This window comes from Tyto alba, unplaced genomic scaffold, assembly GCF_018691265.1.
Source record: "Tyto alba isolate M040663 unplaced genomic scaffold, T.alba_DEE_v4.0 Super-Scaffold_40, whole genome shotgun sequence".
In the NCBI taxonomy this organism is placed as follows: Eukaryota; Metazoa; Chordata; class Aves; order Strigiformes; family Tytonidae; genus Tyto; species Tyto alba.
The window spans coordinates 40,069,519-40,096,725 of NW_024881316.1; the positions used below are offsets into that span (position 1 = coordinate 40,069,519).

Consider the following 27,207-nt stretch of genomic DNA (forward strand, 5'->3'; position numbering starts at 1 on the left):
TCCCAGAATGCCAAGTAACTCTAGTTTTGAGCCTCTATCTCACCTGCTGCATATTTAAAGTTTTTTTCAAGTTTTGCTGCTACCTCAAAAGGAGCAAATTTCACCCTTTACCTTTATTCCACTACTCATTTTCATCAATATACATACTAGTCCTGATGAAGACTCAGATAAGGCATTTATGAAATATCTGAAATAGCTTTTCTTCTCAGTACCCTTGTAGAGTGGCCCTCTTTTTTTTCTGTTCTCTTTTTCAATTACAAGATTATACAGGCTTTTAGATTTGCTTTAGCTTCCTTTATAGGGTCTAATGCAACCTGACAAAGTGAGAATTGTGAAAAGTCCTCCTCCTCTCATAGTTTGCCTTCCTTGACATTTGGTGCATTTACACCCTCGAGCTCATTTTTCTGGAACAAAGAAGGGGTCAGATGTTCTGCCAGCCACATTCTTTGCATCTCACTTGTGAACAAGAGCAAATGTGATAATTGCCTCAGCGTGGATGAGGAAGAAAGTCAGGAAGCACAGTGAACAGAAACGTGACATGGGAAAACCCAAACTAACCTATGCCAGACTGCAGAGGCAGACTATCCCTTCTGTAGATTATTCTCTCTTTGTACAACAAAGTTTGCCTCAAGTGCACACTGAAAATCAGACACTGTGTTTCACTTGTAAGGGTTTTCACATAGAAATTTCCCATTTCCCTCAACAGTTCGCTTTTTCCCCTCCCTGCCACCTTAACTTCCCACATTATCACTGACTAGGAAAGCAGAAGTCTTGGCAACCCCCAAGGAAGTGAATTCATAGCAGGTAAGCCACTGCTATGCCTAACAGTCAACTCTGATTTCACATAACTCTTTTACCCAGTTTAAGGGACTGGCCAAGTTGGCATGCAGTTAGAAAGCATTTTCCATCTTTGTTAGCTATGGAAGCAAAGTCTTCTAAACTGAATCCGTTGATCCTTTTGCCTGATCTCAAAACCTTCCAATTGCCAAGATTCCTCCAAACATTTTCTGATGGGAAACACACAGCCCACACCTTTCCAGTGTAAGCAAGAGGACATTATAAAGTAAAAATATGGTGGCTAGCTTACAGAACCAAAAAGAGTAAGCTTCTTGCAGCTCAGAGCCTTGTAAAAGAACATACTTGTGTAAGCTGCAGCAAGACCCACCCAGAAAGGCAGCAGGTTCTGACCTCCCTATTTTGTGAAGGACATTATCCTCTACTTTTTTGTTCCATCTCCTTCCACACAAGCTGTAGCACCCCAGAGTAATTGATGCCGTACAGCAGGATACTCGGGACAGGACTGTTCTATTCCCCCTCCTTGGAGGTACAATCTCCAGATTTGTCTTGGGAAGCATGTTTTTCTAGAAGGACTTGGAGCTGCCCCTCCTGCAGTCCTCCCTGCTTTCAAAGTCCTGGAGGCAGAAGACAGGTAGCAAGAGGGAGCCCTATGGAAGAGTTACAACTTTTTTCACCTTTTGGGGGATGGTGACATACTGAACAAGCAAGGAGAGCTCCCAGAATCAGAACCAGCATGAAATACTGAAGGGCTCTAACAAAGAGATTTCACTCACATGTCCACTACAGCCCATCCATAGCCCACCCCACTGCCTCAGGGCAGAGCAGCTCACCACAGCCCGGGCTGCCGGGTGAGAGGGAACCGGGTCACACTTCCACCCTTCAAATTCTGAGCTGAACCTCCACATGCTTAGCACCAAAATTCTTATTTCATCCTTGGAATCCAACTTCCTTATAGAGCTGAGGAGTCTTAAAAACCACATCTACTTTGTTAAGTATTATATTGATCAGTGTTCACAGATCAGACATATTCTTGCCAAAATGCCATTTATTGCAGTATACCTTTACATGGCATACAAATAACCAAATGTTGCATCTTCTATTAGAACTCGTATCTCATTTGTACCACTTAAATAACACAGAATGTCATGTTTGTTTCACAAACTGTCAGTTCAGACTACCAAAATATACAGTTTTTTTTTCCTTTTCCCCCTAACAAGGTTGTGAGGTACAACTGAAGTTTACCCCTTTATCTTCCTGTGCTTTACAAGAACCTTTTCATGGATAAACCTATCAAACAACATTTCTACATCCCTATACAAAGCAAAGAATTACAGCTGAAATTAACACCATCTGGTCATTGCATTAACCTATGAAAAGTCGTTCAGTAAAAAAAAAAAAAAAAAAAAGATGTAATGGACTTTACAGTTTTACTTAAAAACAGCCAGCTACATGTATGCACAAGTTTTCCCGGTGCATAAAGAAGAGTTTGGAATCTAGAAGTGTTTTGGTTTTTTCTTGGGTTTGCAGAGAAGGCACCAATTTTAGCTGCATAGCAGCTCAGGAGTGTTTTATACTTCATTTAAATTACACAGGTTTTTAAGTTTTATTGTTAATGTGCAACATTCGTACTAACTGTTGCAATATTCTCCAATCATTCCCTCTGGCTCAACAGTACAAATATTTACATCAGTTGTAAACACTCCTCCACCCAACCCATACCTCCTGCACTGAGTGACAAGGACCTGAACTTGTAAGAAGCTAACAGAAGGCTGAGCAGAAGTAGGGCTTGTGCACAACACCACACTTTCTTCTCACTCTGAGATACTCTTGGAGAACTCCAGACCCTCCATGAGGCCTCAGTGCCTCACATCTGACAGTACATTGACCACCAATAGCTTCAGGCATCCAGACATGCCTCAGGAGGTGCTTTTTGGCCCTTACTAATCTGACATCCCTGGAGCTGCTTCTCTCCAAAGTGCAGGAACAACTTCTGAAGAGCTGTTTCAGAGTCACGAGAGTCAAGCACGCCAATTCTTTTATATACTTAAGGCCATCTATACTCAGCCTTCATCAGGCTTGTTTCAGATGCTATGCTTCTCTACTCCTTAGCTGCGAAGTCATGATATTCTGCTTTCTACCTCCCACCCCTGTGTGCCGAAAGTATTCTGTGGCATAGACAGCAGACCACGTTCCAAGACAACCACTGTAAACAGTGCACAGAGAGGTAGGTGCTACAACACGCCATCAGTCACCTGGCAACTACACAGTAGTGCAGGATAAGAGTATGTGCAGCACGACAGCTCAGCCTAGATTCGGCACCTAAGAAGAGGGAATGTCTGAGATGAGACTGCTTAGAAAATTCTGACCTAAGCCTAGAAAGAGCAAGAGGGTGGGTAGTGGAACAGTCCAATAATATTGGTAAAATGAACTCTCCACTTAGATGTGGGGTCTTTGGTGTTTGTTTTGTATTAGTGTATGCACCAACTGCTTAGGAGCTGGTTCCGAGTATAGGATAATGCTTCCAAAATACAAGTTATTTTGAACCACATGACAGTCATTTGCTTACCCTGCCCCTCACACCTCCTTTCACTGGAAATCATGTTCAGCTTGATGTTTCGTAGGCATTAAGTGCTCCAAATACGGCAGTCAGAAAGCACTAGAGGATTGCAGTGCACCAAACATCTGCCCAGCGCAGCCATTTGTTACACTTAAAACACATCTATGAGTTAAATAGGAAGGATCCCTGCTATACAGAATTCGAGGACTGATAATTGTTTATTCTTGCTAGCCCTTTCCCTAAATATCAATAGGTTTATACACACAGTGCTCCCTTATCTTCTCCCCACCGCTTGCCCCAGCAGTCTTTAGATAAACCAAAGTGAGTTTAGGAACTTGCAGTCCCACTTCTGTTTAAAAAAAAAATAAAAAATGATGTGCAAGAAAGCGGGGAATGTTCAATGAATCCAGATCTACTTTGTAGTTATGAAATTTCCAATGGCAAAGTGGTAAGGGTGAATAACCCCATGATCATATGGCTTAAGTTTAATGCAAAGCACACTAGGAGGTCCACGTGCAGGGAGAGAAGAGTCCAAGAAAGATGGAATAAGAAGTGTCCTGAAGATCAGTGTTTATGCATAGAATTCTTCTTGTTTGTGTGGTTTTTGGTATCCTCCATTAGACTGTTTCGGTTCATCCAGTGAATAGCTGCCTTCATCTTTTTTCTTCATTCTGTACAGCATAAATGCAACTAGAAACACTGCGAACACCAAGCCTACTAGTCCTCCAGCAATCACACCTAGAAGGGGGGAAAAAGCCACAAATTACTCTAGATGCCACACTAGATAATGCTAGTATGACTAAGTTCCAGATTGTTCCTTACTGTGTGGTCCCTGACTTCATGACTTCCAGAAATCAGTTTGTGCTTTTGCTCCCTCCCAAACCAGTCACCCTGCCATTGCCAAGAGCCTGCTCATATACGTGAGGTAAACCCAGAGAAACAGATCTCCCACCGAGCCATGCTGCAAAGCATGCAAGGCTACGTTGTTCATCTCTATAGTCATTTGACCCAGGCAGCATTAGAGCAGCTTTACTGTAATTTTTGAGAGGAGATGGAATAGGTTTCAACATAAAATTCCAGATAACTAGCTGGCTGCTTTGCTATTAGCAGATTAATATTTGCCCTTGTTAGGGTTTTTACAACACAGAATCATGAATCATCACCCTCATTTCACAAGTCTAACGTAAAAGGTTGGCTTTCACGTTCAGAGATGTACTTGCAGAACTGTGGCTTCTGCTGCCTGGAAGACTCCTATGAGAGTCTGCTTTTACCAGCTAGAAATCCAGAATATCAGGTACCTCCAAGAACTTCTTTTCTGTCCATAATTCCCGAGGCTCCTGCTGCTTTGGCATTCCTCCCGGAGTCAGCCGGCACTTCTGAGTTCTGGGTGGGGACCAAATCCTCGTCTTTAGTCAAGATGAAGTCTCCCTGTTGGGACATACAAGGCAGGTTATTCATGTTTCTCATCACGCCTGTTACTGGAGCCTTTACACAGCTTTGGTTTTTCTCATCTAAAACCCTTCACCAATATAACCTATTAAATGAATTGGTTTTGACAATTTACCACCCTTTCCTGCAAAACCAACTTACTACATACTACTATTGCCATCTCCCTGGAAAGGGTGTCAAAGCTAGTCCTCACCGGGTCTCCAGAGCCATCTTCAGAAACCTCCTCATGTGTTGGAACAACATCCTTTGGAGCTGTCGTCGTGGGGGTGGCAGTCATGTGTCCCTCGTGATGGATGGTAGAGTGGGACTCAGTCATGTCTTTCGTGTCTGGCACATGAGAGCTAGGGATTTTAGGTTCAAGCTCATGGACTGTGCCTGAGGCTTCTGAAGGAGTTACATGAACCACTGAAGGGAAGTGAGTAGTGGGGCTTCTCACTGTTGTTGTAACCACATCATTTGTTGGTTTCTCATCAGGTGAGCCCAGGATGTGTACTTCGTCCTTCACAGCTACAACTGGCTCCTCTGTCACTACATTACTCGTCACAAAAGGAGATGTTACTTCCTTTTCAGTTCGGCTCTCAACCCCAGGAAATGGCTGATCGCTGAAATCCATTGGTGTTGCCAGTAATGAGGAATTAGTTGGTTCTCCTGGGATTCTCCAGGTGTGAGACTGGTCAGTCAGGGGACCTGCAAAACAAAAAAAATATTATCCTTGGCCAGTTTAGAGACCTATTAATAGTATCTTCAGGAAGCTGATCTAAGGATGCCTAACCTGCATAGCCAATTTTTGTAATAACAGCAGTTCAGTTTGTAATTCCTTATCCTTTTCAGTGGAATAAGGAAGGGACAGACCAATGAGCTATTCAGCAATACTTCATTAGTCAACTGCTTCTCCCCAAGGCACAAGTGCTAGTCTGTTTGCAGACAGGTCAAGGGAGATGTCTGCTTTCAGTATACTGGTTGCTCAGGATGGTTATCTGACTCTTTTCCCATAAATACTTTTTATTTGATTCAGAGCATTCACCCATATATACTCAACAAATTTAGTCACTGGCACATTTGGCACTGATTTCAGGGTCTTATTCCTGCAGAATTTAATCCAAAATACAAGCATATGGCTGGAAGGAAGCAGGATACCTTGCTTTAATTTCCAATGGCTTGTTCTTTCCTTAGTAGCATCTCATCAACTTCAGCACTGAACTCCAAAGGTCTCTCTCATGCAGGTTAGTAATCATTCTAATAGACTTTTTCCCCACCCTAAAACCCCTTTATTCTACTTCTTAAAAATTATGGCCCATGGGAATTTGCACATCTGATGACAGGTAAAATTTACACTTGATGTACATTGGCAGGTTGGGGTTTACACACCCTCAAACGGTATCTCTTACCAGCTTGTTAGAGAACACAAAGGCTTTTCTTACAGTCACTCTTCCCCATGAATAAAGAATCACTCTAGTTTCCTAACATTCTTCATGCAGTATCTCATATTAGCAGTCACATGGAGTACACCTGCTTCTGCTCCCTTTCAAGTCTCCTACAACTAATTTTCTGCTAATTGTTATTATCTGAAGCAATACAAGATGACTAGATTAGGCTCTTTCTCTGTTCCCAACTCTCATATTCTGGGGCAGGGGTGTGTGTGAGTGATTCCTCCCCCTACACATCTTTCAGCTTGGATGCTCATAAAGATCTCAATTGCCACATCCTGGAAAGATCAAGCACTAACAGTACAAGTGCTAATAACTCACCTGCACCTGAACCTGAGAACGCATCGTCATCATCACCAGATGAATCAAGATCTTCAGGAGGAAGGTTCAGATTTGTAGTTTGCTTTAAAGATAAGGTGGAAAGGTGTGTTAGCGATGAGATTACTTAACATTACCATGTTGCTTGTGCAGAGTCCTCTAAGGGCTCCTGAAGGTTACAGAACCTTTCTTTGTTCAGATTGCATTTTCTCATCTTTCTTCGTTCAATCCCCCCACCCCAAAAGACCAGTTCTGGTTAGTCTATTCAGAGTTGGAAAGGTCAGTCTTGCTGTCTCCCTCCTCTGCGCTGCTTCCAGGCTGCACGTGCTTTGGGACAGAAAAAAGCAAGGAATTTGTTCAGAGACAAATCCTGGTAGTGGCTGATGCTCAGTCATGACATAACATAAACATTCTGCTTCAGGTTCTGAAGCAGAAAGTTTATGTCTTTGCTATCTACCAACCACTTCGTCTATGAATTACTGCATTACTTCTAAGGAGAAGAAAAGGAGACAAAGTGGTTTGGCTTCTCTGCCTTTTTGAGCCCTTCCAGGACTGTTCACATATCTGAAACTACAGCATCTAACTAGAAGTAGAATGAGATTCCCTTTTGGTAAGAGTGGGCACTCAGACTAAGTCATGAGGTAGAAGCACAGAAGTTCAGTTGCTGAAACAAGAGGCCAAACCTCTGTTCTACTGCACCTGTTTGTCACAGCACACATGTTTTCAAAGCTGTTCAGGATATCCAAAGAAGACAACACTAAACAAAGCAGCGTGATTACTTCATGCATTTTGTTGGCCTCTGCTGTATACACTTACTGTTCCTATTGGTACATCAGACTTGACTCTCAGCTCATGACTAGCCCCAGGTTTAATTCTGCAGGGCTACCATTACCTAACCAGTCACTTCCCCCTTCTCAGATTTCAAACCAAAGCCCTGTAAGTCACTTTTAAATTTCATCTTTCCCAATCCACCTTCATTCCCCATTTACCACAATTTTGACTTCTATCCTCAAGATGCCCTCATCATCCCTTTCCAGCACTGCTCCATCTGCAAGTTTAGGAGATATTGCGCTGCATCATCCAAACTGATAGTGGTTTTATTGGGAGTGTGAAATCTCATTTTATTATGTAAAAAGAACATACATTCTTGACGGCTTTGCAACCAGACCCACTGTTTTTCTCTATCTTGCATTAACACAGTGTCACTTAAAAATGAATGTAACACTCATTTTCCTCCTAGGAGGAAGTTAGCTAGCACTAGTATGATCTGTAAAACAACACAATCGAGCTCTCTCAGTGCCACTTTATTACCTGTGTGGTGGTACCTACTGGTTCCATCTCCTTTTCACTCTTTTAAGATACCAAGTTTATCCAGTTTTCTCTTTCATTCTTAGTACCTTATCCATTCCCCATATTTCCACAGAACAATTAGCTTCCAAGATGGTTAACTAGCCCATTAGATTCATCCTCTCTGAAGACAAGTATACAAGCTGCCACCAACTTAATCAGGCCCAAGATCTTTTCTAGGCAATCACTGTAGTTAGATGATTTTTAAAAAAAAAATAACAAGAAAGTAAGTACAAAACCCCCTCATATAGCCATTAAACTTTTTTATCACTGCAAAACAAAACAAAGCAAACCACTTTTCCTCAGGTTTCTGCAAGCATATTTCTAGAGTAATTTCTAAGAAGAAATTGTCCTTCAATCTTCTGTTTAGCTGCAAGTCATGAGGTAATTTGGATTTTTAGATTTGTCCCTGCTTGTTTGCACTGTGTTTTTGCACTCATCCATGGAAAGTAGGTCAAGTAAGAACTTCCTGGATGTTTTCCTTCTAGTGTCGACGGCCAGTGACTCACACAAGCTGATCTCACTACACTTCAAATACTGAAGAGTACGAACTGTTGGTACATAAAGACTATGGGAAGAACTGCCAGGCTTCCCAAACTCTGCTCCCTTGACTGTCCCTTCCAGTATGTTCAGAAGTGAAGTTAGACTTCAGAAATTGCACCACTTTGGTTGATAGGAGGTTGGGGATTTTTTCTTCTCCCTCCTTCCTTGCACTAGCAGTGGCAAGCACAATGCTTTGTTCTTCCACTCAGCTTGGTTTTGAGAGCAAAAAGGGGGGGTGTGTGTGTACATTCTCCTCCCAGTAAGACTCTACCTTGAAGCAGTTAGAAAGAAATCTCAGCTTTTTATTGAATAAAGGAACTGCCAATATCATTTAAGATGTGTCACCATACACCTTTATCTAGAACCAGAACTAACTTCCCCCCAAATCTGAATTTTCAGGGATAGCTCATACAGGATTTCCAAGAACATCTGGAGAGATTTGATGGTCTGCAGACCTTAGCAACACTCCTGAAGGGATCACAGACTGTCAGGAAATGAAACAGCAACTCTTGATTTTGACTACGGAGCCAGCACCCTTTCCCCCTGTGGCGTTAACAGATGATGCTTGTTCAATCATACCATGCTTCCTTTCTTCTAATCCAGCGTGTTCAGCCAGCTTACCCCTACATTTCCCCTCACACCCGAGCTTTTAGCCTCTTCCCAGGCTGCTGCATGTTCTGCTTCTCCATAGCCTTTGTCATGTACTCTTTGAATCCTGTATCTTAGCAGGGATAGCTAAGTCCTCCTCGGAGATGGAAAGCTCAGTTCAGCCCAGTCTAAACCAATGGAGACCCATGATGTTCCAGTGTAGAGTCACCCAGGTGCTACTCAGCAGCCACCCTGCAAGCATTAAGGCAGACTCAGACCTGCTCCTGCCTCAGTTCATGAGGTTGGCTACTATACTTCAAGAGAATAATAGAAAACATTCAGGATTAATAAAGTTTGCTTTCCACAGCTTTACATGAGAACTTAGTGAAGTTACACTAAATGTGTCTTTCTACTTAGTTGTCCCAAAGGGTCTTGTCCCAGGCTGCTCTTTTGGGAGTTGCAGCATCTCCTTTTAAAGAGGTAGTTTGAGGCCTGGGATCCAAGAGGGACTTTTTTTGCCCAAATATTCAAGGGACAGTATAGGATTATACCAGCCAGAACATCCACCAAGTGATATAACTTCATGACATCATCCAATTTCATGATACATGAGCATTAAGGAACATTTATCTAACTGTTCAGTTATATAAATGCTACACTTCTTGCTCCATGGACTGCAGATTCAGTAGGCATGAAAGGCAGTAACCTTTCCTTATGGCACCAATACAAGTACTGCAGAAAGGTCATGCTACTATAATGGTCTGCTGCTGAAGGACTTCCGATACATTAAGGTCAACATAAAACACTGACTCAGGACAACATTGGAAGGGATTGAACTAATTTGGGTTTGCATCAGGAAGACAGACCATGCTGTTCAGACAACAAATACCTCATGGTCAAGGCTTTTCCATGACCTTTTATTACAGCTGAGTTACACCAATAAGAAAGGTTTTGATTAGCCAAAAGGATTAAGGGAGCAGATCACAGATTGAATCACCAGGTTGTGCTATCATATGAAAAGCTGAAAATAAATTCCATCTTAAAGCAAGATTATTCTACCAACAGCTTTGCATTACTTTATCTCAGAAGTTTGTTATCAGACTCAGATATAATCAGCTAATGTGGATGTGCTTTTAGAAATTACTTCCATTATCATCCAGTTGATTTTTCAGTCCACTGAGACTATCTGTGGACCGCTCACATTATAACTGATATCAGAGGCTGGATAAACACATTTAAGTTCAGGTAGTGGAACCTTTGAAGGATCTCTGACGGTATCTCGTGCATTCTAGTAAGAAAACCTTTCAATTGTTATACTTTATCTACAACATGTTGGTTTTTTACTATTTAACAAGCTCATATTTTTTTAGCAGCTCATGCAACTGATTAGGAATACCTGCCTAGCCCTTTTGATTTGGTGCCACTGAATTCGGTTGCATGTGAAGGGTAAGATTTTTAACATTTTTGATATGCATTAACCAGTGGAAGACCTCCTTCCCCAAGTATCAAAGCAGCCTGTTTAGGGGAAACCCTGGGGAGACTGTTAGCTTCTGCTCTTGCTGAGCACTGTATTGTTGCAGAACAATAGTTATTCAGTTCTGCAGGGACAACCAGAAAGCTGCTTAGTGGCATCTTCAGTTTAATCAAGAATGGGCCAGGCTTTCACAACTCAGCAATATTACTGACTCCAGAAGTCTGACCTCGTTTCTAAGTATTCCTCAGTCTTCATCTCGGTCACAGTCTCAATTCATGAATCTTTCTGTGCTTGTCCTGTCAGCTGCCGGAGTTCCCTCCTGCTAGAGCACAGACCTGAAGTAGTCTCTCATGATGAAGAGGAGATTTGTAGTTTATTAGCTGATCTCACCCCACCCAAACTGGGAAGTACATTTCTTTAATTTGGGGCCATGGTATATGTAAAAGGAATTAGATTTTTTTCAAATTACTCTGTGAGGTAATCAAACACACTAGCTTTGCCACAAGCCCTCAACTAGATTAAGAATGATTTGTATCCCACGCTTATTAATCCTAGTTTGTGATTACAGCAGTGTCAAAAACACTCAAAAACACTTGAAATCCTCCATTATCTAAATAATGTTGTTCAATTTTCACATTTGTTTCTCCTAACGAATCCTTCTTGATCATATGAAAAGGAATGAGCTGTAATGAGCTCAACACTTCTCTGAGCATCCTGCAAGATTCTTCCAACTCTATGGGAAGCAAAACCAATGGCTTGCTCTTGTTTAGAGAGACATATGAAAGCAAGAGAAGTATTTGCTCTCTGGTCTGCCTACTAAATATGACACTGGACCATCTAGAAAAATACTTTCACAGGGATTTGAACATCTCTAAAACAAACTCAAACAGAAAGGTTGTCTTTCACCTTTTTCTATATATTGAAGAGCAGGGCTAGTCTCTCTAACATAAATGCTATCTGAAGCAGAGCAGCCCTAAGAGCTTCTAACCTCAAAATATTGGTATTAGTGTGTGGGAAGACAAAACCACCTGCTGAAGGAAATTTTAGCTGTGTTAAACCTTGATATTCTGCAGTTAATAGCCCACGCATGATTAAGTCCAGTCCCATATGTCCATGGTTTTCAGACAGCTTAAATGGTTAAAGGGGAAAAAAACAACCAACCAAAAAAACCCAACAAACCATCCACCAGCATCCTCACCTATCCCCTTCCTTCTGCAGACATGCAGACTGCTAGCATTAAGTTGACCATGTACACCTTCAATTTTAACAGTCAACCATAAATTCTGAAGTAGATGAAACAGAACAGATACTTTTATGTGGCAAGTCAGAAGTGAAGCTTGCATCCAAGTCTGCTACATCAGAAGTCAGTAGCAGTGTGGCACCATCTCAGCTAATGACTCTTCCAGTTGTTTCTCCTGTTACTGTGCTGTTGGTGACCCTGCAGGTTAATGAAGTAGTTATCTTCTTAGAACAGCCAAAGATATAGACTAACAGCACAAGCCAAAGAGCAAAAAGACAGCTACAAACCATCCCACAAACAGCTCATGGACTGGATAGCCTAGATTTAAGCAGTACTTTTACCCCTGGCTAGTGTTCTTATCACGGCTGCTCAAAGCATCACAACTATCTGCCCTCCCTATTACAGACTCTGTCATTTCCCCCCTCCCTCAATGAGCTTTTGCTGCATACCAACAGGCTTCAGCATCCCCAACCTTCCACCCATCATCTTATGTCAACTGCAGTAAGGCTGGTAGTGGCTCACAGGGTGCTCCTTCCAAAGGGAAGTGGTCAGGCAGCTCCCAGCTGGAAAGTAAAGGATGAAGGATGCCTTGCTCAGCAAGGCAAGCACCATTTTGGCAGCAAGAGGCAAGTTAATCTGTCTGGTTCTCTATCAGTTCATTATTAGCATAAAGAAATCTGGAAAATCTTTGTTAATTGAGTTCTTACTGGCCGCCTCCTCTATTTTTGGCTGGTGACTCGAGAAGTGGACTATCTTTGAGGGAGAGGTCCTAGCTGCAACAGCAGTTGCTTTTGTTTGAAGCATGAAACCACCCGATCATCACACTGTAGCTCTTGGCACTCAGACTCTTGAGGCAGCAAAACACCTTCCAATACCTACTCAAAATTGGATGAGAGCTTTTAGGACTTATTCCGCTATGGGCAGAACAGACCAGACTGTAAACTCTGCCCACTGTCCACTATGCTTTGATCTACCTTTTCTGTCAAGTTTTGTAGCCACAGCTGTAGAAGCATACTCTGATCCTTTGCAGAAGATGCAGTGGCCGAGGAAGAAGAGCATCCGGCTACTCCGTACGCGCAGCAGCTACAGGTCCAATAGTTCTAGAGGCTCACCTGATAGGTACAACACTATTGCCCAATCAGCATTACGTTGTCTCCTTAGTGTGACAGGGCAACTGTTTTAATTAAGTAGGGCTGAAACACAGCAATCAACATGCCAAGAGCGAAAACGAACCAGCCTGTCGCCATCAGGTTGGGTTTCACATTCTGCAGCGGGGCCCTTTAAACTACCACCTCCCACGAGAACGTGTCACTTCATGCTTCCTAGACCCACCCCCTGCATAGCTATTCGTGCAGTCTCATGGTGAAACAGATCAGGGAACTTGTCTGGTTAAAAAAAAAAAAAAAAAAAAAAGAAGGGAGGAGGAGAAAACATCATGCAAAGGATTTTCCAGCAGGACCAGTTCTCCAATGCTGGGTGCATGAATGCACAAGTGTTTGTATTGGCACAGGGCAGAGCGCGGCAGACAGGGCTGCTTAAGCAATTCACAGAGAATCACAGCCTGGGTTCCTGGGATGCTGACATACATTCACCTACCCTGCGGCAGAGGGGCAGTGAAATACCCTGCCACCGCCAGGCATTATGGAAATGGGCATCACCACCCTCAGACTGCAGGCAACATGCAAATCAGAGGCTGACTCAAAGGGCCGCGCAGGTTTATACAAAAAGGAGCAGAGAGAGGGGTTGTAGGGAGAGTTCTCTTCTGCACAGAGTTTGTTTGTTCACAATGGATAAGGTTTGTTCTGAAGTCTGACAACGGTGCTTTTAAGTCCTCCCTGCCCTCCTAAACACAGTAGCCACGGCTAGATCGAAGTCTTATTCGGAAAGGTGGTAATTCTACTTTTGCTCTGTTCCATCTGAACTTTATGGGAGGCCCAGAGCAACTGCCATCTAGTACTGGAGAACAAGTATATTGCTATGGACTCCGCAGACAGGGAAGCTTGTGGCCATGCAACGCACACGGCATCAGTGAGAACACATCACCTGTGCGCACAGAGCACCACGGCAGTTCTGATGCAGAAGAGCCGAGCTGCCTCCCAGTTCTCTCCCAGCCAGCTCCACTAGAAGCCCAGTCGGTCCTTCAGCAACAGAGAAGTGAATTAGAATCCGTGCTCCTGTTTTTTCACCTAGAGTATGTATCAAACAAGTAAAGTTATTACACACTGCCTTCGCTCATGACAACCTGCTTCCAGCCAAGCAATACAGCCCAGGCCAGTGACTGAATCTCTCCGAGAGGTCAAGACACCTGCAGACGTGGCACACAACAAGCACTCAACTCTGTATCAGTGGTAGGTGCGGGTTGTCACAGTATGGCTGAAAGCAGGGCACCTTTTGTCTCCCACGTTCCAGGCACCCTGTGTTTTCAAGATGCAGCCTAATGAGAAAGCTCTTTTCCCTGCAGCTAATCTCATGAGAAGCAGCCAGTTCAGTTTTATGCTATAACTGCTTTTCTTTAAGGAGCCTTCCCTGCAGCTCTAACATAGTTAAAGCTCTTTAACATAGTTCAGGCATTCATTTCTTCAGATAGCATGAGAAAGCCACAGTCAGTGTATATCCTCAAAGGGTTGTGCAGAGTAGGTACAGCTCAGTGAGGCCATACAGCCAACAGCTCCAGTTCATCCTGGGGAATTAATTTCAATCTATTTCAGCCAGCTTGAGAGATGAGCAGTGAGCTGCATAAGCCAAGACCAGACAAACCTCACTTTTTTTAAAACCCTATGACTTAAAGTCACCAGCACTTCTTACTTTCTAGTGCAGCAAAACCATCAGAGAAGATTCAGTCTTACAGCAACAGCCAGTTCATCTGCTTGCTTACAAAAGCACGGGCAGGGAATTGTGTAGTTTCAGCCAAAGCCAGTGGTGGGCTGCCCATCCCAGGAACCCTGATAAAGTAAGATTAAAAGAGAGGAGTAGGTGCTGCAGGTCAGAAAATCTTTACGAAATGCGAATCCATTCAGCAAAGGACTCTAGTAACCCAAAACCCACTACCCATACATACTAGTAACTGCAACACAGATAAACGTGACCCTCCTGGCAGAAGAAATTAAAAGTGACTGGATCTAAGGTCCCTTCTGCCTCCTCCTCCTCCCCCTGCAGTAGCACAGCCACATGCCCCCTGGCTACCACGTATTCTGATGCGGCTAGTTCACAATGTGTAGGATGACCACAGCTTACATGCAGCACCTGCTGCAGAGTTCAGGCAGGTGAGGTTGAGCAACTCACCTCAGACAAGTCATCAGCAGTTATAGCCACTTAAATGGAGACTGGACTTTGTAGTGTTGCCCTCCAACACATATAAACACACTGACCTTATGTCTTTAACAGCAGTCCCAGCAAAACCAGTCCCTATCCTTGGCCAATTGTTCCCATCCATGCATTGACCTCTGTTGCCATAACAGTCTTTTTTGCATCAGGGTGCAAATTCCTTCCCTTGCCCCAACTCTTGCCACCCACTCAGCCCATCTTACAGGATCAGCACTGAGGACTGTCACTGGAATGAAACTCACCACAGAACCACCGAGACTTCCCAGCAAGTGCAATAGTGGGCTTCAGACTGCTTGACTGCTCCTTGACAGCACGCATGGCTTAGAGAAGCCACGCTCCTCTCCCCATAAAGCTAAGGAACAACCTAGCACCCAGTAAAGCAGACCAGTTAGCATTACAGCCCTGAGACTGATGAATGTAGTTCAAGACTGGGTTTGAGGGAAGAACTGCAAAGCAGCTAGTGTCTCCATTTGTCCCATTTGAGACTGTCTTCTTCCAGTAGGCCTGTTAGCTCAAACTGGTCAGCATGCAGCTGCAGGACATGTGCTAGGATGCCAAGAGGCTCAGCCCTGCACACTCTTCCTGCTGAGGCCATCCCTGCAGAACAGCGCGCGAGCCTGCAGCACACCAACGTCAGGACACACAAGAGAGGCAGTTCAAGGACTTTGGTTCCACAGGAGCACAACTTATTCTTTTCATCCTCAGCCATTCAGCGCAGGAAGTCCCAGCTCAGAAATCAGAGACCTGTCTATAGGAAAGCAGCATGTGGTCTGGCATCTCAAGTCTTCAGTTTAGGCTGGTGGCACACTATGAATCACCAGTGCCTCTCAGCAACACCAGGAAAACACGTGCGTGCCTCTGGCCCTAGGGAAGCCTGCTTCCTGGAGACAAATGCCATACAGCTTGGCTGGTGGAACTACTACCCATTTCAAGTGAGCTCCATGCCAGCTTTTGTGCCATCAGCAAACTACCACAAGCAACACTACTGCTGCACAAGTGCTGGGAAGACATCTGCTCAGGTCAGAGAAGTCAGAAGCGACATCATCATTATGCTATACAGTATTCTAAGGGGGGAAAAAGCTGTTCTGCTTCACCTGAGGAAGGGAAGCCGACATCCAGCCAGGAATACTTCCTACCTCCAGGAATTATCACCATGCAAGAGTAAGTGCAACAGCTCTTGATATCCAAGCACGTGGCTAGGAGAAGACCCAGGTTCTTATCTCAACCCTCGGAGTTTCCCTCTTCTCCTTGAACTCTAGCAATCACCTAGTGCAAGATATGCCAAGGAGCCAGGAGACAAAGCTGTAAAATCTTCTTGAAAGATCACAGAAGCATTTTCACTCTATTAGTGATACGTATATATGGTTCTAATTTGGGCAAATTGCCTGTAGTGCTACACTAGGTCAGTGAAATCCAAGTTTCAGATAAAAATCCCTAGTGCAAAGTAAGGGTTTACTGCCTGTACTTCTGGTTCCTAGCAGCTGGAAAGTTATTTAAACTTCAGCAGAAAGATGAACTCACAACTCTGGAGTACTAAGGGTCTCAGCTAAAGCAGGTTAGTTGGTAAGCTTAATGAGACTACTTAAAACTACAAATAGTTAGCCTTACAACAACAAAAAAGCTGACAAAGTATTCTCATTAATTATATAAATAATTATTTATATAACAGTGAAACCACCCAGACTTAAAGTTTTACAGGAGGATATATCCTATAGCAACTGCCTATACACAAGACAACAAAAAATACTATTTGCTGACACTACAGTGGCAGAAACGCCTGCCAGCTGTAAAGCCTGCTGCTGTCAAACCCTGCTTTAGCCTTCCAGCTGACCTCCTTGTAGTTTACCCTACAGGACATATATCATGTCCTTCATATTATGACAACCCTCCTGAGACTTGATGATCTAAGACAAGGCCTTCTTGAATGCTTTTGTAAACTCCACCTTTTCTCCAGAAGGAGGCACAATGAAGTCTCAAATGACTGTGAAGTGGTTTTTTTGCTAACGATCTGTACTTTCCATACACACATCCCAGACATCTGTTACCTCTGAATGCTGTATTTCTTTATAAATCTCATACCCAGCTTCTTAGTTACAGCACCAACAACAACTCTGTTCAGGCACACCCCTGCACTGAAGAGCTGACTGATCAGGGAACTGGAAGCATCCAGAAAGAGCTGCCGGGCTTGAGCAGACCCGGCCCCAGCCTCCGTCTCGCATGTGCACACCAGATGGCAGGACCAGTCACACCCCACAACCTGATCCCTTGGTGCTGTTATTTGTCAGTCTGCTACAAAAGATGCTGACTATTTGCAAGGGAGCTGCAGAAGCAAGTTCGACTTGGGCAGCAGAATGAGCCAGCAGTTGGCATTCAGCAACTGCCTTCTGATTTGGTCACGCTCCCTACAGCTTAAGCTCTAACTACGTCTAAGAAACTCCGGTTTTGCACAGCAGGACTCACACCAGTCAGCTGCTGGTCTGTTAAGGAACTTGTGAGTCGCAATCAGCAGCCAGTTGCTGGAATCATGCAGATCACGCAAGCAGCTTTAGATTTTGGTTTTGATCCAATGCAGGGCAGTTAATGCGCCTTGACAGGTCTTACGCTAACACCCACGGTTGAGTGTACTTTTTGCATCTGCTTCTGTGCCTCACCATTTCCAGTTTCAAGTAAACCAGCATGGATATGAAGAAATCAAGTCTCTCCCTACATTATGAAGCATGCTATCAGGTCTGGTTTATCCACATGATCTTGCAGTGTTGACTAAGACTAGATTGTTTGTAATGCAGAAGTCATCCCTTCCAAACAGATGCAGTTACACCAGCATGACTAAGCCATGCACGAAAGGGCTGAAACATCCCTACCAGATGCAGGAGCCACATCTCAGATCAGGAATGCCCCGTTCCCCCATCCCAAGAGTCTTCTCAAAGAAACACTTTCAGCATCACCCCTTCCTTCCACCTCAGCAGCTCCTGAGTACAGGTGCCAAAGGAAAACAGCATGTAAGTGCTTCAGGTACTGCTAGTCTCATTGGAATAAACAGCAGTAGGTCCGATGGTCTTTGGGCACAGGCTGGGCCACATTTCACTGAATTACTCTAACGTAGAACAGAATTCAGACTGCATGAACTCCCTTTGAGAAATATGCATGCTCATAACCACTGGAGCATACAGCAAGCTACTCTTATAAAATGGTGCAGAGATCAAGCTCTCCATGCCTCCTCCTAGGACACTTACGGTCTCTCTGTTCAGGCTTACAAAAGCGTTGTTAATCCTCCATGTAAAACAAAGTTCTGACAGCAGTTGCTTACTACTGCCCCGTTTACAGTTAAATTATGCAACACCTCAATAACATTATGGAAGCTGGCTGGTGTACTTCCAAGCTGAGTCATGAGGGTGTTGAAGTATCATTTCAAAGCTGAAGCATCAAATGAAATCCTCCCATCAGAAACAGTCTTAAAAAAACTGCTGCTGCAATTGCACTCTAGTCACCTATAGTTCTATTCATTTCAGAAATGAACATTAGGCTTTTCTTGACCAAACACTTAGTGAATTAAACCAATCGACTCTGACCTAGAGTCAGTCAGTTGCTCTGTTTAGTACCACATCTGTACAGCATAGCCCTGAACAAGGGAACTCTTACAAAAGCAGGATAAAATGGAGGGCTTCACTTTGATCCCAGCTGTTATCCAAGTCTCACTGTAACAGATACTAGCTTCAGTTGCCTCATGCCTTCATTTTTGGGTATACAGCTTGTTCACCTATTTCCTCATGGCTTTGTTTCAGAGCAGGCACCAAATCAATTGGGGAGGTTAGAGTTTAGGGGGAGATGATACCACACGTGTGAAGTCTAGATGCTCTCCTGCCTCATATGGGCAACTGGAAGACTTAAGTTGTGATTTGGACATCCCTGCATTTTACACATCTGTACTATGAAGAGACATTAGACATCACTATTGCCACCTCTGATGGACTGCTAGGCATTAAGACAAGTCGATAAAACAGTACTAAAAATGGCAAGGCAAAGTGACCTGCTTTAGTACCAAGTTATTCCTAGCACAATATGTCCCTTAGTTGAGACAATTTTCTGGCAAGGAGTACCATCAGGATAGCTGGATACTACATAACAATAGATCAAACTTGTAAGATACTGTTCAGACATCACTAAGTTAAAGATACTTCATATACAAATAAACTTCTGGGTCTATTCACTGACTACCAACTCCAGTCAGCACAGCGTATTTCTAAAGAAATCAGAGCATAAAATGCTGAAGGACCGACCACCTTATGGGCCAACTCCAAAAGCACAGGCTGAATCACTGGCATGTACCAGCACCATCACTGCTACACCGCAAGCTCTGCTGTTCCAAGTTTGTAGTATTCACCTCACAAACCTCAGCTGATTACACAGGATTTCTCATGCAACTGTAGTTGCTTATCCTCCTGAAGCACCCAAAAAGGTTCAGTTTTCAGTGAGAGAGTCGTGATCTCCCATTATGAACTTTCACTTTCTTTTACTGGATACTGAAGTTTTCATAATATTCTGGGCCTGCTGCCAGAGACCCACTGGCTACATCCATACTAGTAAATTAAACAACATCAGGGAACGTCCCCAGGCACTGGAACACAATCTACACCATCAAATTATTAGAATGATCTCTGGCACAGTTTTGAGCCTTGCCAACTGGTATGCCCCCAAATCATGCATGAGAAGGTTCCCCAGCAGGCAGTCAGGGGGGAGGGGGAGCGTTAAAGGATAGGTCAGAAAATAAGATTTGTTATATGACTGTAGGACTGGAAGTCTAGCCTTTAAACTGGCCACCGGACAACTAGTGTCCAGCCTGTTTTACTTACTAGAATCACTGTAAGGAGATTTGGTGGCTCTTTTTAATCCCTTTTGGCTGCATGCTGGGGAGGTGGGAGCATACTGAGCATCTAGCACTTCTCAGCTACTACAGCAGTAACTCCTAATTATTCATAGTTGCCTCTTCCAGCTTCTGTGGCAAGCGGCTCACCACCATTTCACAGCTCAGTGCGACTCCAGATGCAGACCGAGGAACTTTTTGCAAGTTAGACACGCTTCGGAGCAGAGCCGATGCTGCTGGAGGATTAAGCTAGCAGCTTTCCTCTCCGAGGCCATGAGTCAGTTGATGTAAGCGCACGATAGCAGAGCACTCCTTTGCCACTGCCCAGACATGCCAGAGTCAGCCTCTTTTGTTAACTGCTTTGTTCACCGATGGGAAAGTAGTCACGATCTAGATGATTCCTCCGTTAGGACAGAAAGAGATTTAGAAGTCAAAGCTGCCTAGCTGCAGGCTGTTAGGCAAGTTTCGATGGAAGCCTCACTACCACTTTTCCACTGCACGTAGGTGCCACTTACACCCTGTTAGAACCAGCGAGGTGGACAAATCTCATTTGGCCATCAAATCTGCCAGTGAGAGAGTCTCTATCACAGTTTTATAAGCACAGAGCACAGCAGGGGAGTGAAAAATATCACATATATTAGTGTTTGGGTTAGATATGAATTCCAACAAGCTTTGTGGTTCCTCCTGTTTGGGCTTTTACTCCTCTTACCACTTAGCTTCTTGAACAAAGAAAGCCTGGGCTCTGTGCCTAAAGATACTTATTAGCTGGTCAATGGGATAACAGGTTCCATCTTCTGCAGAGATGCTCTTCCCCAAGACTGATTTGGTAGATAGACAGGCTGCTCTGAGCTCCTGTGGCTGTGCAGAGCACAGGCATCAAATCTGCCAGATCATCATCCTGGGGTCACAGCATAGAGCCTCCAAATCCCACTGTGAGCTGGGATAGGTATCACTATATCTGAATATATACACACCTATACTTACATTTCTCCACTCTAGCATACAGTAAAGCAGCAATAGGGTCCTGGTTTGAGACAGGAAAGAGCCCAGGTAGTCTCTTCCTACAGCATTGCAGCTGCCAGCTCTGATCCCCAGGGAACGCACAGAGGCTCCCCACCAACACAGCCACAGCAGTACTGCTGCTATGACATGGAGCTTCACACGAGCTCTCATCTGGAAATCGTTATGTAAATCACTGCTTGCTCTCCAGATGGTAGACTGGCTCCATTCTCCCCTGCCCACCTCTGGCTTCAATATACAGTCTGCACGTCTAGTAATCCCTAGATGCAAGGGGCTGGACTGGAGCTGCTGACTGGCTCTGACCAGGATGTGTACTGCCACCAGCATTAGAAACTAATTAGAAGAGCTTTCCTGTGTACAGCACAGGACAGTCATGGTCTGCTACATTGCCCAGAAAGGATTCAGCAGGCTTCCCCTACAACTGGAATGGAGTTCAAGTTTCCTTCCATTTAAGAGGCAATAAACCCCTCATCATGTGGCACAGGCAGGCAAAGAGCAACTCCCCATTCTCTAGCTATGGCTCAAGTATGCTCAGGTGATGGAACCTGGGCACTCTGAGAAGTTGTTGCATAAATCAGCTGTACGTCGCAGTAGGCTGGTTGACAGGAGTGTGTGCCTCAGACTGCCTACAGCCAAAAAAATCATGACTGTCAGCCTTTGTTTCCACAACTGGCATACAATACTATTGTCAATACTGCACAGGCAGTGCAGAAAAGTTACAGGATGGAGTATGACAAGAACACAGAGCCTCCACGAAAGGCAAGGTACCCCTGAGTATCTTAAGCTGGTTGACAGGCAGTTCCCCATCTTTTATTAGTGTCTTTGATTTAGTCAGGAGTCATTCTGCAACAGCAATTCTGAAGACCCTTCCGTTATTAGGAAAGCCCTGAACACCAAGGTGAAAAACAAGCGGACATTAAAGAGAACCATATTGCAAAAACAAGGGCTATGGAGAAGATAGTTCTGGCAGAGAGCACAGCAGCAAGATGTATAAGCGAAGCGGCAAGAGCTCTCCAACTGATCAATACCCAGAAGAGTTTCAAACCAGAAGCCTAGCAGGGAAAGCCATAACTTCCAACACCTCCATGACTCAGTTGTAACTGCAGCTCCAGTGACTCAACGGGAAGTTCTATTACCAACTCCATCCAAATACCACTAACACACTGGTTCCCATCCAGCAAAGCAAGCCTCACTGGTGAGACTGGTCTCAGCAGCGAGATACAAACATTACAGTCAAACATGGCAAAGAGCCCAAGCTAACAGACTCTGTTGGACCCATGCCGGTTCCACAAGACCCAGAACGTTGACTGCAGCCAAGCGCTCCTTGAGAAACTGAGAGGTTGGGAAACCACCACATTAGCAGATGTTGCTCCACAAGAGCTGCTTGTAGGAGGTCCAAATGTTATCTTACCTTGAGGTAAGGCTTCACAGTGCAGTAACTTCTCCACTAGCATCTCCACAGTAGAAAGTGCACTATCCCGGGTTTCTAGCTCATCTCTGCGGTACACCAGTAGCCTAGCAGAGCAGTAGTTCAAATGAAGTACACTAGTCAACTCTAACATAGAGACCTGTTAACAGAATTGACACTCAGCAGTCCTAAGGAGACACCACATGCTCTCTGCATTTTAGAGTATCTTCTCAGCTCAGAAGAGAAGAAGTAAACCTATAAGAAACACAAGAAGTGCTTGCGCTGTTGGTCAAAACAACCTCCACTTCGCAAGTTCACTGCCTGTATCAAAAGTTTAGGGAGTAACAAAGGTTCCTCACTTCTAATCCACAAATAAACAGTGCCTTTAAATACCAAAATGCTCTGATGCCTCCTCAACAGCTCACAATCCCCTCCCCACCCCAGAATACATCCACTTACGTTTCTGCTCATATTCCTCACTTCAGAACGCTGATACAAGACCCAACTGTACTCCCCAGTGTATTCCACAGCCTTTAGCAGAGACTACAGTGTTGTTTGGAGGCACTATTACAGGAAAGAGGTGCTGTTGTAGCTGAAAGCTGATGTTTCCCACTACTTCGCTAGTTCTCTTGGCACAGAAACAGCACCTGACCAGTCTGTTTACGGAGTTACCATAAAAGTTTCACAAATAAAAAGACTGTCACTTTGAGCCAAATTGCTCTCAGATAAAGACACTGAAATAAAGGTGCCTATGCTCCCCTTATAGGCAAAATGAGATCTAGTCAACAAAGCCCCGACAAAGCAACTCACCTTGAAGCAGACATGCAGGGGCTGGTCAGATAATCGCTCTCCTTGGCTCCACTGATTATATCGCCATGACTATAATGAGAGCTTAGGCACCGAGCGCAGACACCTACATTTAGGTGCCTTGACATCAACTGAACATTGTCCCGAGGGACTAGTGCCATTTGAAGTACCCTGTGTCTGTGTCTCAGCAAGTACATCAATTTCCAGCTGTCCTGGAGTGCTGTATTGACAGTTCTGAGTTACAAACAGTAGAAGACCTCGAAGACTAACGCTGCAATCCTGAAGCACTGCAATTTTATCACTGATGGCACCTCCTCAGGAAAGGGGTCCTATCTTCTTTCTCCAAAGCAGCAACCTCCTCCCTCTAGCAGGCCCTACTAAAATCACAGCTCCTTAAGTGCCAGTTGATACAAACAAGTATGGAATGTCCCTCTCAGAGGCACTAGTACGGTTCTCAGACACAAGAACCACTTCAAACAAGGTTAGGACGAAATGCTACTATATAGGCCACCTGGAGACACCTAACCACTAGCAATGCAAAACAGATACTTAAAATGGACCAATTTTGCTGCTAAAACAGCAGCCTACATTTCAGGTTAGTGCACTAGCTTAATTTTAGAAGGCTTACAGGTTTCTTGCACTTGCTGTAACTTGTCTCGGGTTGTTAGGAGAGGATTGTTTGGTTTCCAGAAGTTTCAGAGTACTGCCATTAAAAATGTTAGCTCCTCTAGCCACGTGAAACCAATAGAAACCTGGAATAAAAGACTACAACGCTGCACGAGACCCAGCCCCCACTTACAGAATATAAACCACCTCTTATTGGTCTCTGCTCTAATCAGAGTTGACCAGGTACAGTAGTCACCATTTTACTGGGAGGCAGCCACCAGCAACTGAGTGTTCAGGTGGAGAAGTGCTGTTTATAGTGCTTGATAAATAATGTGACACTGCTCTGCATGTTCTATAGAAGTGTTTCCTCCTTATCCACTGCCTACATGTTTAATAAGCGAGCTGGACTACCTAATTTCTTCTAATTAGTTTACATTCAGATAGGAATGACATCACTCTTGGAAAAAGGTTCTGCCTGCTCTGCTAAACTCCTGTTAACTGCCAGCATGCACCTATACCAGATGAAACAATCAAACCCCTGTTTTCCCTCATGATACAGGCTGGATTGACCACCACCCTCCTGCAGCAGGCTACACACCTTGGCTCAGTTGGCTTCATGGCAGGGTTATACCATGTAACAGTTTACAATTGAGGGAATAACTAGGAAAATCCATTAACATGCATCAGCCTTCTTATTTCAAGGGAATCAATACCCCCATCATAACAACAGAGGGCAATTACTCTCATACAGGTGTTTTAAGCAACGAAGTGTCACCTTGAAGAACAGGAACCTCCCCAACCAGTCCTCCAGGTAAGAGCACTCAGAACACAGCTATCGTTTGGCCACTTTTTTTGTGCCTGCTTATTACTTCTGCGACAATATGCACGGACAAGGCAAGCCATGCAGCAATGAGCCAGGGCTGAAGCGATGTACCAGCAGCAGTGGCACGCTTTCCAACCACCAGGCCACCGAGAACCCAAGACAACCATGCCAGTGCCCGCAGCACTGCGCCCCGGTGCATGCACACAATAGGAGGAGTTATCCCCCGTGTACCTCAGCGCTGAATAAACATACCTACTTTACAATCTATCAGATTGTGGAGTCTATTTCCGCACGTCAAGGCCCCTCCGCTTTCTGTGCCCAACACGAGAGGGTCTCTGCCACTTGACGCAAAAGCGTAATTACTGCAGGCGGGAGGGAAAGGCAGCTCAGTCCCTGTCACTGCCATTTCAAACGTGGGAAAAAGGCCACGTGAGCACCAGAAGGGAAACGGCCTCAGCGCTGAATCGCCACGGAGAGCCCCGAGATCTGCTGCTCCCCCGTGTGTTCACCCAGGAAACCCCTCGCTCTGAAGCCTCACCCAGGCCTGCGTGTCTCTTACGCACAGGAAAACTCCAGATGAGCATTGACTTCGCGTCCTTATTTCTAGTAAGGAATATTTACCACAGGGGAATTTTATCCAAATGCACTACAGAGGCTGCAAATTAACTGTTTTTTTTCCACTTTATCCAGTAGAAAGCTTATTGAGAAGCTATGAGCAGAGCCCTCTTCCCCACGAAACAGGGGGGGTTACGCTCACGCGCTTGTCATTTTTAGCCATCTCGAAACTACTCGCTACCATGTGGGCTAGAAGGGCACGTGTCCAGATCTACAGGTAGAGTTCACAGACGGAACGGTACAGCAAAACGAGAGGTATTTTGAGCAGCTTAGACCCTGCCCTGCACTTTGTTCTGCCGCTCCTTACCCAACTGCTGCTGTCGTTCACCTCTAGACAACTTTCAAATCAATTAATCCCTTTCAGAAAGAAAAAAAAAAAAAAACCCACGCCAGTTTTGACTCTGACGGTCCTGCCTGCTCACACAGACCCTCCCGTTCCACTTTTTTTCCCCTCTAACTCATCCAAAGAGAGGAGACTCCACCAGCGAGGCGCACGCACGCGGGGAGTGAGCGATGGCAACCCACGCGTTGTGCCCCCCGAGAGGTGGCCGCGAAGCCTCCTCGCCCACCCCACGCAGAGATCAGGGGAAGACGGAGAGACCCCCACCCCCCCCACCCCCCCCCCCCCACAGACCCGGAGCGCCGCGCAAAGCGCTTTTCCAAGGCGGCGGGGCCAGGTTTCTGTGGAAGGGCCCCTGCAGAGGCAGGGAGCAGGGGCAGAGCCATCCTCTGCCCACGGATGACATCTGGCGGCTGCTGCCGCCGGGAAGCGGAGCTGCCCGGGGCCGAAATGCTGCCCGCAGCCCTGCGGAGCCTCTCCCCCCCCCCCCCCCCCCCCACGGGAGAGCTTCTCCCCAGCCACCCGGGTTTTGAGCAGCGAGCCCCACCGCCGGGGCGTCCCCGCGTTCAGGCGGGCACGGCAGCAGCGAGCGCGGAGCCGGGGGGCACCGGGGGGCACCGGGGGGGGACGGAGCCCCGGGGGTGTTGGGGGGGGGGGCAGCAGGGCGGGTTTCCCAGGGCTGCTGCCGAGCCCGGGCATCGGGGGCGCAGGAGTGGAGCGCCGGGGTTTTTTGGTTTGCTGGGCTGAAATAAAAGGCGCCCGGGCGTACCCGCTGCCGGCCAAGCTCTCCGTGCACAAAGGCGGCCGGGGAGCAGACGACGCCGAGGTCCCTCCGGGGCCGGGTCGTGCCAGGTTGAGCGCCCCCCGTGTCAGCAGTCACCCGTGACCGCGGAGCGGAGCTCCCCGGCCACAGCCACAAAGGGCCACATGCGCCCACTCGCCCAAACTTACCGGCTCACGCCGGAGGGAAGCCGTGAGCATCACACACCCCCCCCCCCCTTCCCTCCCCAGCCCCCGGCCCCTTTCCGGGGGGCGCTGAGGGGCTCCCGCGCCCCGGCGGGGGGTCAGCGGGCAGCGCCGCCCGCCCCGGGGCGGAGCCGCCGGCAGGTCGGGAGCAGCAGCAGCGGGTCTGGTTTGAATTAAAGCTGCCGGGGCCGGAGCCCCCCGCCAGCACAAAAGGCCACCGAACCCCTCCTGCCAGGGCAACGCACCGTTCCCCTGCGAGACCCTGGCGGGTGGGGGGAGCCGGGTGTCTCACGGGCCCCCCCCACCCCCCCCCCCCGTCCTACCCCACCCCGGCCCCACCGCCCCACGTGCGCCGCCCCCCCCCCCCCCCCCCCCCACTCGCGGCGGGCTCACCGGGACGGCAGCGTGGAAGCAAAGGGCCACCAGCCACACGGCCACCACACGGTCCATCATCCTTCCTCCTCGCCGGGCCTCGGGAGCGAACAGCCTGCCCCTTCTCCCCGCGGTCCCCTCCGCCGCGCTCCGCTTCGTAGTCTTTTAAGTTGCTGCGGGTTTTCTCCCCTTTTTCTATATTATTTTTTTTTTTCTTTCTTTCTTTTATTTTTCCTCTTCCCCCACTTCTCAAGCCGCCCAACCAGCCTCCCAGCAGCGCTCTGCGGCGACGAGGAGTTGAACTCTGTCTTTTAATGAACCCAC

General features: G+C 46.0%; 1 protein-coding gene across 1 annotated transcript; it reads right to left on the bottom strand.

The window, feature by feature from the left end:
- Positions 1-1,825: 1,825 nt before the first annotated feature.
- SDC1 (syndecan 1) lies at positions 1,826-27,207 on the bottom strand. Its single transcript, XM_042803605.1, has 5 exons — positions 26,905-27,207; positions 6,553-6,634; positions 4,998-5,491; positions 4,654-4,783; positions 1,826-4,093 (listed from the first exon to the last, which is right to left on the bottom strand). The coding sequence occupies exons 1-5, from the start codon at positions 26,962-26,964 to the stop codon at positions 3,927-3,929; spliced, it is 933 nt and encodes a 310-aa protein (XP_042659539.1). The 5' UTR covers positions 26,965-27,207; the 3' UTR covers positions 1,826-3,926.

What these genes read in the sequence shown, in the direction of transcription:
- SDC1 (XM_042803605.1), bottom strand. Translation starts at nt 26,964, where the DNA reads ATGATGGACCGTGTGGTGGCCGTGTGGCTGGTGGCCCTTTGCTTCCAC. An exon ending in GCTTCCACGCTGCCGTCCCG is followed by an intron (nt 6,635 to 26,904) that starts GTGAGCCCGCCG and finishes TTATCTTTAAAG; the next exon opens with CAAACTACAAATCTGAACCT. An exon ending in GTTCTCAGGTTCAGGTGCAG is followed by an intron (nt 5,492 to 6,552) that starts GTGAGTTATTAG and finishes TTTGTTTTGCAG; the next exon opens with GTCCCCTGACTGACCAGTCT.